At 50.8% G+C, this 14,473-nt stretch overlaps 1 protein-coding gene across 4 annotated transcripts in view; it reads right to left on the bottom strand.

The window, feature by feature from the left end:
- The window catches only part of Ulk4 (unc-51 like kinase 4), a 296,222-nt gene that overhangs the window by 111,533 nt on the left and 170,216 nt on the right, over nt 1–14,473 (bottom strand). For all 4 annotated transcript variants that reach the window (XM_087905136.1, XM_087905134.1, XM_087905135.1 and 1 more), the window contains one exon: nt 3,816–3,979. In XM_087905136.1, the coding sequence (XP_087761262.1) occupies nt 3,816–3,979 (164 nt within the window). The remainder of the gene's footprint in view (nt 1–3,815; nt 3,980–14,473) is intronic.

The raw sequence follows: 14,473 nt of genomic DNA, 5'->3' as shown, positions 1-14,473 counted from the left end.
AAAACCACCATAGAAGGACTTGGTTTGGGACTGGGCAGTCAGAGGGGAGGCAGGGGAGGCTGCAAAGGCACCCTGGGGTGGGGTGGGTTGGGGGTGAAGGCCCAGATTGCCCCCTCTTAAATCAGAAAACCACACCAGAGAGAATGATGGACCATTGCCGCTTTTTTAAAAGAAAGGAGAGATTAAACAAAACATCACACATGTTCAAGATGGGGCAGAGTCACAAGGGAAGACCATGGAGATTCAAATTGAGAAATTCCACAGTGCACCACAGACACAGGGGACAGTCCACACCTCCCTCACCACCCAACCCCTGAGATCCACCCTACACCTCCCTCACCACCCAACCCCTGAGATCCACCCCACACCTCCCTCACCACCCAACCCCTGAGATCCACCCCACACCTCCCTCACCACCCAACCCCTGAGATCCACCCCACACCTCCCTCACCACCCAACCCCTGAGATCCACCCCACACCTCCCTCACCACCCAACCCCTGAGATCCACCCCACACCTCCCTCACCACCCAACCCCTGAGATCCACCCCACACCTCCCTCACCACCCAACCCCTGAGATCCACCCCACACCTCCTTCACCACCCAACCCCTGAGATCCACCCCACACCTCCCTCACCACCCAACTTCATGTTGTTGTTCCCTACTTTTAAAACCCGCCCAGTTTACGCTGTTCAAACACTCCTGGGAGTGGTGTCTGTCCCGGGCAGTGGTTGACCAACTGGGGATCACGCTTTGTGGAAAACCGACTCTCTCCAAGCAGCTCCTCGGTGAGGAGTTGGGTTCCTGGCCACCTCCCCTTTCCTGGCTGGGACTTTGTCTGGCTTGACTGTGGAGGTCTTGTGAGTCGTCAGCCACTGTTCTGGAGGGCAGTTTCCCTGTATTCACTCATGGCCTCTGGTTCTCAGACGTCAATGTGCCCTGAGCCTTGGGGGAGTATGAAGAACCCCCTTCTGTTATTGTATAAAGCGACTCCTAGTGGCTCCCGTACCCCAGATCACTGTCGCTCAACCCTCATCTAAGAAGTTGCCTCCTACAGCAGATGGTGAAGAACACACAGACCCACAATTGGTCAGCGTGCAGAAACTACGAGACTGTGGCGTGCTCAGTCTAAACGGACATCTCTACCATGCCTCGTTCTCTCCTGATCTGGCTGAGAATACAAGCGCCTGGTTTCACGCTGGAATCCTAAGTGCAAATCAGAACAGCACCGTAGCACACTGGGCATTGCCAGCAAGGGAAGCCTCCTGCCAACAGGGTGGCATGTTCTCTCTTCTCCTTGGTGCTCATGATACACACAGTGGTCACTGCTAACTTCCCAGGGCCGGGGACATGGAGGAGGCTTACATGTGATGGTGCTTGTGCTCGATTCTCCCTCTAGGTTTCACAGGAAGCTACATTATGTGCTTCAGGGAGGGAAAACCAGTGTGCACACAGCTGAGTATACAGCTCAGGGTCGTAGAGGTGGTGCTGTGCGTCTGGGACTCCAACAGCTGGCATTCCCACGTCTCTCACCACACAGTGAGTTCTCTGTGCCTTCCTGCCCCTCAGGCCCTGCACTTGGGGAGATCAACAGGACTGATTCTGAGTCATGGTTCCCTTGGGGTAGGAATGGATGGTGACCCTGCCCCCTGCTGTCACTGCTCTCCCTCGCCCCCTCACCCCTACACTGATGCCTACTGACACCTGTCCTCTGCCCACCGTAAAGATGCTTCTGCCAGATGCAGACACAGGCTTGACGGGCACAGCCCCAGTGTGGAGTGGGCACAGCCCCGGTGCGGAGGGGGCACAGCCCCAGTGTGGAGTGGGCACAGCCCCGGTGTGGAGGGGGCACAGCCCCGGTGTGGAGTGGGCACAGCCCCGGTGTAGAGGGGGCACAGCCCCGGTGTAGAGGGGGCACAGCCCCGGTGTGGAGGGGGCACGGCCCCAGTGTGGAGTGGCACAGAGCTGGTATGGAACGGGCATGGCCCCAGTGTGGAGCAGCTCCAGTTTGGTGCAGGCACAATGCCGGTGTGGAGGGGGCACAGCCCTGGTGTGGAGAGGGCATGGCCCCAGTGTGGAGGGTTTTTAAAGTGCCAAAGAAAACCCTTAGGTTTGAAAGCATCCAGGGCCCGATGGGTGGACTTGTCTTTGATGGGCACTCTGCCCCTTCCCCAGCTCCTTCTCTGACTCAGCCTGAGGACACACTTCCTGCAGAGGGACACTAGGCATTATGGAGATCAAAGCCAGCAGCCCCCTCAGAGAGCAATGCTGGGCTCCTACTGCAGGGAGGACTGAGAAGACAGTGAGAGGAGTGGGGTCAAAGGCTACAAAAAAAAAACAAAACAACCATGATGTACTGGGGTGTGGGCAGCCTGAAGAGAACCAGGAAATAGTTTGGGCTAAGGAATTTTAGTTTTTCAAACCCTGAGTGTCTTACCGATCTAATCACCTGTAAGTCAGAAGTGCAACACTACTGTGCTGGAGTTTGTCAACTTCTGACCCTTTGACGTACAGCCTCTGAGGCATGATCCTCCGCAGGCTATGACTGCCAAGGCACTCAAGTGGCTAGAGCTCTTCACATCACAAAGAACTTCACAAACCACCCTGCCCCCCTACACCTCCCCCCCCCGGGAGGGGGAAGCAGCAGTGAGAACAGAGTGGTCTGAAGAGAGACTGATGGGGTGGGGCAGGAAGAGGCAAGACACGAAGATGCCATTTCAGCCTCGACCACAGCATCTGCTTCTATCCCAGCCGGGAGGAACCATCCGACACATACACTCGGTCATTTCACCGAGATTTTAAACAGGCCAATGATCTGACCTTGCAGCATGCCAGTCTCCTGATCTAAGCATCACATGATTCAGTGGTCAGTGAGCCCGGGAGGTTCCTGTCACACACAGTACCAGTAAAACCACACCTCTCCTTTTCACAGATCACAGGGCGAAACATGGGCCATGTCCATGGCTGGGGAACACATCTCAGATCCTCAGACTCACCTCACAGTTCCCAATATTCATCAGATACAAAGGAAAGCAAGCGGGGGTCTATACGTGGAAAATGTGTGGAGACAGATGGACACACCTGTGACAGCCACCTTCACTGCCAACCTGAGATGACTTAGAATTGCCCAGGAGAGGGAGGCATCTAATGAGCTGGGCCAACACTGAACAGAAATGGAGAAAGCCAGATGGACGCCGGTGTCAACGTCCGCCTGCTACGTCACTGCTAACTTAATGGGAACAGTCACCTCACGCTGCCTGTCCACCATGGTAGAATGCACCCCTTCTAACTGTGAGCCAAATAAAACCCCCCTTAGCTGGTTTTGGTCAGCTATTTTGTGACAAGAATGAGTAACTACGATAGATTCAGACACATATGTGACGTGTGTATAGCCATCCAGTCTGCTGTTCTCAGCATGCCCAGCTTCCTGCTGAATACACATATGTAACATGTGTGTGACCATCTATTGCTCCCAGCATGCTCAGCTTCCTGCTGAATACACATATGTAACATGTGTGTAACCACCTATTGCTCCCAGCATGCTCAGCTTCCTGCTGAGGGTGGGCAAAGAGATCTGCCAACTACTGGCCAACCCAGATGCACCCAAGGCAAAGGCTGTCCTCACACATGAGTGGTTTCTCAGGCGGTGCCCACCAAGGCTTTCTTGCCTTCCCTTAAGGTTCTGTGACCCACTTGGCTGCCAGCGATGGTGTCCCTCATCTCACAGGGCCTGGGCAGGCTGCATCTATAGCTTCTACTCAGCAGGGAACACAGAGGCAGAACCGACAGGGGGGTGGGGTGGAGGGCCCGACTCACCTGCAGAGCCTGCCGAACAACCCTGGAGGTGTGCGTCAGCATTCCCAGCAGGATGTCCAGCAGGGATGCCAGCAGCGCCGCCGGCTCTGTGCTGTTTTTCTTGTCCCTGTCTAAGCACAGTGTGGCAGTTACTGTGAACATGTTACAGACATGACCAACGAGTCCTGATGGTAGAAAAAAAGGAGGAATACATGTCATAAGGTGATAAAAATACATGACATGTGACCTGGTTGAGGCCCGGTGACTCAGGGTGACACACTGTTCATTTGAGAAAGCTGCTTCAAACGAAGATTTCCCAGCCTCAGGTCCCCAGCATTCGCTCAGAAATCTAGGGCCAAGGGATTTTTCTTTTTCTTTTTTTTAAAAGTTCTTTGAGAATTTCATATAATATGTTTTGGTCATTGTCACGCCTCTCCCAGCTCCTCTCTGATCCACTCCCCTTTCCTACCCATCCAACATTGTGTCTGTTTGTTTGAACAAAACTGCCCACAGGTTCCTGGATGAGAGGCCTTCCACCAGAATGTGGTCAATGTACCAGGAGCAACATTCTTAGAACTGCTTCTCTCCTAAGAGCCACCAGCTGCCAATAGCTCCCTAACTGGGGGGGGGGGGGGGGGGGGGTTTGTGCCCATCTCTGCTCTCCCGTCTGAGACGTGGCCCGGCCTGAGCCTGCTCTGTATGCTATCACGATGTTGCATCTTGACCTCGCTATTCTCAGAGAAGTCCTTTCTGCAGTGGAACCGGTTAACAGAGACCCACACATGGTCAGGTGCAGAGAAAAAGAGACAGTGGGCTCCTCATCCCTAAGTGGGATAGATCTGTATGTCGCCCTTCTCCTAAGGCTCAGGCCACTATGGACGAGGTCGAGGGGCTGGCAGAACCTGAGGCAGGGGATGAACACAAGGCAACAGCGTCCTCAGGACACAGCAGGGCAGCCGCACACGTGAACTCACACCAAGGGTCCACTTAAGACAAGAGACCCCCAAATCACACTCAGGAACACACATCCACACAAGCAGGCTTGACTGAAGCAGAATGTGTTACACATCGCACCTGTTACACATAGGGTGTCTAGGCCAATCAGTCAGGGACTGGGTGTCTCTCAAGAGAACACAGACAATTGGATGATTTCCAGGACATAACACAAGCAATATTTTCCTCATGCATTTAAACTATTTACTTACTTACTTACTTACTTATTTTTGTTTATTTTTAAAGATTTATTTATTTATTATGTATACAGTATTCTGTCTGTCTGTATGCTTGCTGGCCAGAAGAGGGCACCAGATCTCATTACAGATGGTTGTGAGCCACCATGTGGTTGCTGGGAATTGAACTCAGGACCTCTGGAAGAGCAGGCAATGCTCTTAATCTCTGAGCCACCTCTCCAGTCCAACAATTTAATTTATTACAATGTAAAGAAACATCTAATTTATAAACTGGTGGGGTTTGTCCTGCTGTAATCTGCACTTCACACCACCAACCCTCACGTGGTGTAGCGATGCAAGCATTGCACGGTGTGCTGCTGGGCACACTTATGACGATATTGTTACTATTGCTGTATTTAACATTATCCTCGCAGATTACGTGACCGAGTCAGGAGCGACACAAGGAAAGGATGCTGCGAGCATAAATGACCAGCAGGACGGTGGACACCAATGCGGTGCAGGCCCACGTGTTCTTGATGAAATCTGACACGCGGGCGTGTCTGTTAAAGAAGCGTGACACGCCTTGAACACCGCTTCTGCTGGACACACAACCTGCTTGTCCCAAGCCCCCAGACTGTGTGGAAACCAGGCCAAGCACAGCCCTCGAAGCTTCTGGTCTCCACACAGTGTGAGGTGCTGCTTCCAGCAAACACATCAAATTTTCTCAGCAAATGAAAAAGTAACAATTCTAAACATGATAAAAATTGGGGTAAATTTTATCTAAACTACATAGGCTTCAGAGTTGTAGCTTTGTGACAAAACCAGGTAAAAGTGGCACAATTGCCTAGAAGCTTCATAGCACACACACACACACACACACACACACACATACACACACACACACACACACACACATTTGTAAAGGCACATGGAAAGCATTCTAGCACTCCCCAGCCATCATGTTATGTACTAGCATAATAATTTTTTATTTTCATTTTTACATGTGGGGTGCTTTGCTTGTATGTACATATGTGTATCACATGCTCACAGTGCCTGCTGAGGCCAGTAGAGGGCATCATATCCCATGGAACTGAAGTTATAGGTGGTTGTGAGCCACCTCCCAGGACCTCTGGAAGAGCAGTCAGTGCTCTTAACCACTGAGCCATCTCTCCAGCCCCAAGAGTAACAGGTTACTGCTCCAAACCAACATCTCTAAGAGAAACCAAACTTCATTAAAAGTCAAAGAACCCTGGAATTATTCTGCATTCATTATAACCAACTCATCAAAAACTCTGAGAATGATTTTGTGTTAATTATGAGCAAATCCTCAAGGAGCTCCCCTCACAGGCATGTGCCGAGTGTTCTGGGAATATTAATGTGCACGCGCTGCCCCAGCTCCGGTCGCAGCGTCCTTATTACAGCGCGACTTTGTTGTGATCTGCTGGAGTGGAAAGCGGACCCCGGAGCACTGTGTGAACGTCTGGCTGTGGGAGACACTTCGCAGTTCTGTCTTTAAGGTGGGAACACAGCTCTAACGCCCAACGTGACCCTGACCAAACACAGGCTTCCTTCTGGGGAACTTCACATTTGCATCTTGCTAACCTGTGGTCACCTCTTTGGGGTTCACTATCATCCACCTCTGTAGGAAGAGAGGGTCAGGGAGTGAGGAACGTGGGGCAGCCGTTCTTCCTATAGTCAATCAGTGCTTCACCACGGCAGCCACAGCCCCCAGGCTAAGCCAGCTCCACCCCTTCCTCCCTTTCATCCTTCCTCACCTGTCTTCCTTTTCTCCCTTTTCTTCCCCCTTCTCTCTCCCTCTCCCTCCCCCTCTCTCTCCCTGTCCCCTCCCTTTTCCTATCCCTCCCTCTCCCTCCCCCCCTCTCTCTCCCTGTCCCTCCCCTCTATGTGCTTTTTAAAGAAAAAATCTTGCTACATGACTCCAAGCAGCCTGGAACTCATCAAACAGGCACTGGTGGCCTCAAACTTACTGTGATCCCCCTACCTCTGCCTCCCAAGAGCTAGGCTTTCCAACATGTATCACCACACCCAGCCTAAAACTGCTTCAACAGAGTGTGAAGGGTGAACGTGGTCTTGGACCCCACGATCCAGTATGAATGGAAACACTGGGGAACTGTGGGGTCCTAAGTCACAGAGCATAGCACTCAGCTTCCCTCCCTCATCCTGAGGATAACAAATACCACCCACAGAAGATTGGTGCCGCATGAACATCAGTCCACACTTCACTGAGGTTAAAAGCTTCGGAGTCTCTTGGTCTAGTTCATTTCACACGTGTCCTGACATGTCCTGACATCTCTGACCTCAGATGCCCTCATCCTCATCTCTGAAATCTGTGAGCTGACTTCAGGTGACATCAAAAGTCTGCACACACGACCAGGTTAGCCAACAGGAGTCTGCACACACAACTGGGTTAACCAACAGGATCTGCACACACGACCAGGTTAACCAACAGGATCTGCACACACGACCAGGTTAACCAACAGGATCTGCACACACGACCAGGTTAACCAACAGGATCTGCACACACAACCGGGTTAACCAACAGGAGTCTGCACACACAACTGGGTTAACCAACAGGATCTGCACACATGACCAGGTTAACCAACAGGATTCTGCACACACAACCAGGTTAACCAACAGGAGTCTACACCACACACGACCAGGTTAACCAACAGGAGTCTACACCACACACGACCAGGTTAACCAACAGGATCTGCACACACGACCAGGTTAACCAACAGGATTCTGCACACACAACCAGGTTAACCAACAGGAGTCTACACCACACACGACCAGGTTAACCAACAGGAGTCTACACACACGACCAGGTTAACCAACAGGAGTCTACACACACGACCAGGTTAACCAACAGGATCTGCACACACGACCGGGTTAACCAACAGGATCTGCACACACGACCGGGTTAACCAACAGGAGGCTGTACACATGACTAGGTTAATGAACAAAGCTTGAGGTAGTAATGTAGGGGACCCAGGTAGACTCAATGAGTCCCAGGGCCTCTTGAGACATCGAAGTAATGGGGGTTATGACCTCAGAAGCAAGATGCTGGAATTTGGCAAGAAGGGACCATGGCTAAGCAAAGATGGGACTGATAAAACTTTCTGGTCTGCCTGCTCAAGGTATAAAACCAAGTCTTTGGAAGTAAAATGCCTACCAACACTTTAGACTTCTGACCCCCCCCCAAAAAAAACATACAAGAACGATCACCTGAGTTGTTTTAGACACTCATTTAGCACTTCGGTTTCTATGACAACCGCAAACAAATATTAGCTGGTGTGTATGGAAAAGCCTTACACGGAGCAGTACTCAGAGCTGGGCCTGAGAGGTGATTGAGAGCTGAGGGCTGTGAACACACTTGCTACTGCAAAGCTCATTCACAGCTAAGCAGCTGCCCCTTTTCTATAGTGCCACAGACTGGGGACAAAGCCCTCACCACCAGGGAGAGGGCAGGGGCAACCGAGACCTAAACAACCTCACTACAGACTTGAGAAGGACAGAGAGACTTGTGAGAGGCTGTCTCTGAGCCTGTCAGCATTCCACACAAAGCGCCACTTCTATACAAGTTCAATAAAAATATACATTAAACTCGGATTGTCATTATAAATCAATGTCCTCCCACATCTAAGTCAGTCGTCGTGATATCCCGGCTTGAGGGAATGCATCACTCAATGTCTGTACGATTCCCACGATCTACCCATCGCTACTCACGTAGCTCTGCCAATGCTAACACCCCAGCAACCACCTCACAGATGATAAAACCGATGTCCAGAGAGGGTCATGTACCCCGCCCCACCCGTCAGCTGCTTTCCTGTAGCCAATGCAACAAGAATTGCAGAAAGAGGAGACAAGGGTGCCCCGTGAGTCCAAAGTCTGAAGACGATCTGTGGTGTCTGAAAACACCATTAGGACAGAAAGTGTGGCGAGGGAGGGCTTCATGTGGGGTCTCCGGTCACTCTGCTTTATATTAACTTCTAAAATAAACTCGGGGCTGGCAGTGAAATGCACACATGGCTCTTCTAGATGACCCAAATTCAGCTCTCAGCACCCACATGGTGCCTGGCAACCACATGTAACTCTAGCTCCAGGCCCTCTTGTGGCCTCCGCGTGAACTGCAGGCATGCATTTTTCAGATAAATCAGCTTGGCTGAAGTTGTCTGTTTTCTGCAGACAGCACCTGTAATCCACAGCAACAGTCACTTCAGCAACACCATCAGCAACAGTTAATCAACAGGTGCCTCTCCTGCTGACGCACCAGCTGCGGAGCTGCACCAGACACTGCAGTGGGACACGCAGCAGGGAGGGCAGAGCACCTGCAGGGATTTCTGTGGTGGTTAGGGTTGCTGTTTGGTAGGGGAAAATGTTTAGGAAAAAACCGACAGCCCTGACATGTCAAATTCCTGAAGACTTTGAAAATCAACCCAAGCCATGAGAGGACTTCTACATGCTCACCTGCATCTAAACGGAACAGCGGGGCCACAGTGATAAGCACGTGGGGACGGAAGTGAGAACACACAGCTGAAAGCTGAAGAGCAGGCGTGGAGCTCATGCCCCTCCTGGGTCTCTGAGGGCTCCTGACACACCCCTGGAACCCGCCTTTCCACTGCCTGCAAGGAACCAGGCTCTGGGGTAACCTCTCCTACCCCCATCCCCAACACAGAAGGAAGCTGCTCACTCATCTGAGGAATTGTCTTCCTGCTCGGCCACAAAGGCTGCATGGGCAGGAGCACGTCGTTGGCACCCGCTCTTGGGCAGCCCTGGCCCTGAGCAGGGACTTCAGGAACAGGCGCTCGGCCACTGACGTCCTAACGTGGCCAGAGGCCTGACCAGAAACTCACTGCTGTTCTTTAGCAAACCCATCTACTCACAGCAATTAGTGGCTGCCTTAGAACAAACCAAGGTCACCTCAAGGGGAACTTGCAAAGGCAGCTCTAGAGCTTGTAGTGAGAAAGCCATGGTTCAGGGCAGCCAGAGGCTGGAGGGCCATAAGGATAGAGACAGAGAGGCCGAGGAGTCTCACTAAAGATAGGGGATGAGGAAGCTAGGGGATGAGGAAGCTAGGGGATGAGGAAGCTAGCAGACACAGGGCACCTTCTTTCCAGCCAGGGACACCACATTTGGTTTCCTGTGGCTGTGGCTGTTGTTGGTCCTGAGGTTGAACTTGAGGCTGGCAGGCATAGGCCACGTCCTGGCTGACTTGGTGACTGTGGCAGAGGTGGTTTGGCTCCCTGGGACAGCTGAGCAGAGGCTGCAGGTCAGAGTTCTGTATACACAGGTATCCTGGCCTTGTCTGGGCATGTGTGCTCTCTCAGGGGGGAACACTAGAGGCATGCCCAATCCACAGAAGCCAGAAACAAGAAAAAGAAGCCTCTCCTGACTTCTGACTAGATTCTGTTGGGATGCAGCAAATAAGCTCAAAGAGCAGAACCGAAGGCAGTAGCTCATCACTGTTTATGTAACATGGATCTCGGCAAAACGTCCATTACCAGTCAGTGTGTCACGTTTCCCACATGACTGAAAACCCCTTTATGGCCTAGTGAGAGCTAATCCTACACAATGGCTCAGGGACACATCTGAGGAGAAATGCAGAATGAGGAAATATCAGACACATAACAAAAAGGCAGATGAGGCCAATGAGCTCCAATAGAAAATGTAGAAAAAAATAAACCCACATGTCCATGTGATTACCACAGGGGCTCAGACTCTCACTAAAGGTTGAGAGACTTTAACAAACAGGTTTTAATGTTTGTCTAAAACACAAGTGTGAAATGACAGCCAAGTGGGTTTTTTAAGAGCTAAGTCACTACCCATGAAACATTTCCACAGACAGTAATTCAAATGCTGAGATTCCAACATAGGAATGAAAGGGTATAGGAGGGGACAGAGTCCAGACAGATGTCACGGGAACCAGACAGAAAGAGGTGAGTTAGTGTATAAGCAAGGAAATGAACAGATGGATTTTAAGATCTAGCAGGAATAAATTTCATCTAACCCATTTAAAAAATTTCACTTTGGAGGTCTCTACAGTTCACATAACTCACAGAAACAATCCGACCTGACCAAAGCCTTAGACAGAGGAGGCCACGCCCTCAGGCAATGAGGTCATCAGCCACACCCTCAGGTGATGATGTCAACGGTCACACCCTCAGATGAAGAGGTCGTCAGCCACACCCTCAGGTGAAGAGGTCATCAGCCACACCCTCAGGTGATGAGGCCATCAGCCACAACCTCGGGTGAAAAGGTCATCGGCCCTGTGCCTTTGGGTGAAGACTTCAGGTGAAGAGGTCATCAGCCACACCCTAGGGTGATGATGTCCTTGGTCACGCCCTCAGGTGAAGAGGTCATCAGCCACGCCCTCATGTGATGAGGTCATCAGCAGGTGTAAGAAAAGGGAGGGATTTGATACTGAGGCTTCAGCCGGCCACAGTTGAAGAGGTAGTGAGAGTAACTCGTGTATGCAAACGGTGTTCACCTCCCCTGTACCAGAGCCATCAAAACCATCAAGGGAACTGCGAATAGCCGCGTCACACAAACACAGATGACAAACACATGGAACGTGCTCAAGGAGAAAGTAGAGAAGCTTACTCAGGGTGAGTCAGAGACTGAAAATCGCTCTTAGCCGGGCAGTGGTGGCACAGCCTTCATTCCCAGCATCCAGAAAGCAGAGGCAGGTAGATCTCTGAGTTCTAGGCCAGCCTGGTCTACAGAGTGAGTTCCAGGACAGCCAGGGCTACACAGAAAAAATTAGCTACACAAGGCAATGTCATGAGGACTTTAGGTCTCACAGTACAAACTCCTCAAAGTCTGCTTGGACACACACCACATGTGGTTTTTCGTGCCTTCCCAAGCTTCTTGGAATAAAGTTTAACAATTCTATTTTTAAAAAAGAAGAAGAAGGAGGAGGAGGAGGAGGAGGAAAAGGAGGAAGAGGAAATAGACAACAACAAAAACTTAGACTGGCACCCAACATGGGAAAACCAGCAGACAACAGCTGTCTGTTAGGCACAGAGTGGCTTTTATAACAAGTCATATCAAGGGTGCTGTGAGAAGCATGGTGTCCATCACAGACGTGATCTGCTCCAGCCAGCCAGTCCCTGTCTCCACCAGGCAGAGAGCGCTGAGGAAGGCTGGCTGATCCTGGATTCCTCCCCAGGCCTCAGGCTGCTGCTGAGTGAGCTCTCCACGTGGATAGACAGTGTGCGTCACCTCTGGGGGTCACTTTCACCTTCATGTACTTTGGCATATTTAAATTTTTATAATGAATATGCATTGCTTGGGTGATCAGAAAAATACAGATATTTTACATCTTTCAAAAAATCAAAAGGAATGATTGACAGAACTTGAAGCATTTTTTTAAAAACTGGGGCTGGAAGCTTAATTAGTTCCACTGTAAGACGTCAGTCTGAATCCTCAAAAGCAAGAGAAATTCTCCCTACCTGCTTACACTCTCCCTGGCTTGTCCCGCTTTTAAAGAAAGTTTCAGATCCTGAAAGGCAGATGCAGGGTGAGTGCTGCTTGACTGTCTGAAGGACACCACAGCTGGCTTCCACAGCTGGGTGCAAGACTGCCCCTCCCACCCACCCTTCCTGGAGGGCTCTGAGTAGGAGGGGCCCCATTCCCTCTCCAGCTCTATCTCAGTCCACTCTGCTTCCAGCAGCCTCTCCCCCTCCCAGAGGAGCCCACTGCCCTGAGTCACGTTTACCTCCCTCTCCTGTCTTCAGCCTGGGGCTTCTGTATAGCACTATCATGGGCAGGGTGTGGGAGTGGGTGTGGGAGTCTGCAGCGAGACTTGTCCAGAATGAAAAAGGCTTGGGGTTTGGTGCTTAGCAGCTGCCTTGAAGAAGAAAAACCCCAACATGCTGTTCCTTTTCACCCCTTCACCCTTCGATCCAAGCTGCCTTTTCCTCAAGATGCTTTGCTGGCGACAACGACCTGGCTGAGAACGAGCCCAGCCCAGCATTCACCTGCATTCACATTCACACTCCAGCTCCTACTTGAGGCTCACCCCCAGCCTCAGTGCACAGCCACTGCCTTCCCTGGTCATCTGTCACACCAAGGTGCCCCGTTCCCACTGCTCTGTGCTGAGGTAGGCTCACTGCCCTACATCACTGCAGCCGGGGCTCCCTCCCCGCAACTCTCCCCTTTGAGACTGTCTATGTATATTCTCCTAGTCTGTGACACTATCCTCTCAGATATGGCGTCTCTTCCCAGCTGGACGGCAAGCTCCTCACAGAAAGAATATCTAATGAAGGAACACACCTCTAAAATGGAGAACATGTGTTTAAACAGAGCCAGGTCCTCTCTGACCACGGTGTGGAAACACAGATGATATTCAGTCAGTAGGTTTTTGAATTAGCCAATCATCAAGGAAGCTGACTTAAGAAAACAGAGTGCCTCGATGACCGTGCTTCAGGGTATCCGGCGAGGACCTCTGCTTCCTCCGGCCTGTAACACCCATGCTAAAAATGTCTGTGAATTTGGTGGCAGGAAAACAGACGAAGGACAGGAATGACGGAGGAAGATTATGGCTCTCACAAATATGAGTATTTTCACTAAAAAAAAAAAATTATTGAAAAACCATGACGGGCACACAACAGACCTCCTGTTATACATTATGCTAATTCTAAATGATAGCATAACTGGTACACACCAGTCCTATAAGGCTGACGATACTGGTACATACCAGTCCTATAAGGCTGGCGATACTGGTACATACCAGTCCTATAAGGCTGGCGATACTGGTACATACCAGTCCTATAAGGCTGGCGATACTGGTACATACCAGTCCTATAAGGCTGGCGATACTGGTACATACCAGTCCTATAAGGCTGACGATACTAGTACACACCAGTCCTATAAGGCTGACGATACTGGTACACACTAGTCGTATAAGGCTGACGATACTGGTACACACCAGTCCTATAAGGCTGACGATACTGGTACATACCAATCCTATAAGGCTGACGATACTGGTACACACTAGTCGTATAAGGCTGACGATACTGGTACACACCAGTCCTATAAGGCTGACGATACTAGTACACACCAGTCCTATAAGGCTGACGATACTGGTACACACTAGTCGTATAAGGCTGACGATACTGGTACACACCAGTCCTATAAGGCTGGCGATACTGGTACATACCAGTCCTATAAGGCTGACGATACTAGTACACACCAGTCCTATAAGGCTGACGATACTGGTACACACTAGTCGTATAAGGCTGACGATACTGGTACACACCAGTCCTATAAGGCTGACGATACTGGTACATACCAATCCTATAAGGCTGACGATACTGGTACACACTAGTCGTATAAGGCTGACGATACTGGTACACACCAGTCCTATAAGGCTGACGATACTAGTACACACCAGTCCTATAAGGCTGACGATACTGGTACACACTAGTCGTACAAGGCTGACGATACTGGTACACACCAGTCTTATCACTCATGATGCTAACCCCAGAT

This window comes from Myodes glareolus, chromosome 4 (assembly GCF_982192425.1).
Source record: "Myodes glareolus chromosome 4, mMyoGla1.1, whole genome shotgun sequence".
In the NCBI taxonomy this organism is placed as follows: Eukaryota; Metazoa; Chordata; class Mammalia; order Rodentia; family Cricetidae; genus Myodes; species Myodes glareolus.
Note: the sequence above shows the minus strand (reverse complement) of the source record. Positions and strands in the feature narration are given on the sequence as shown.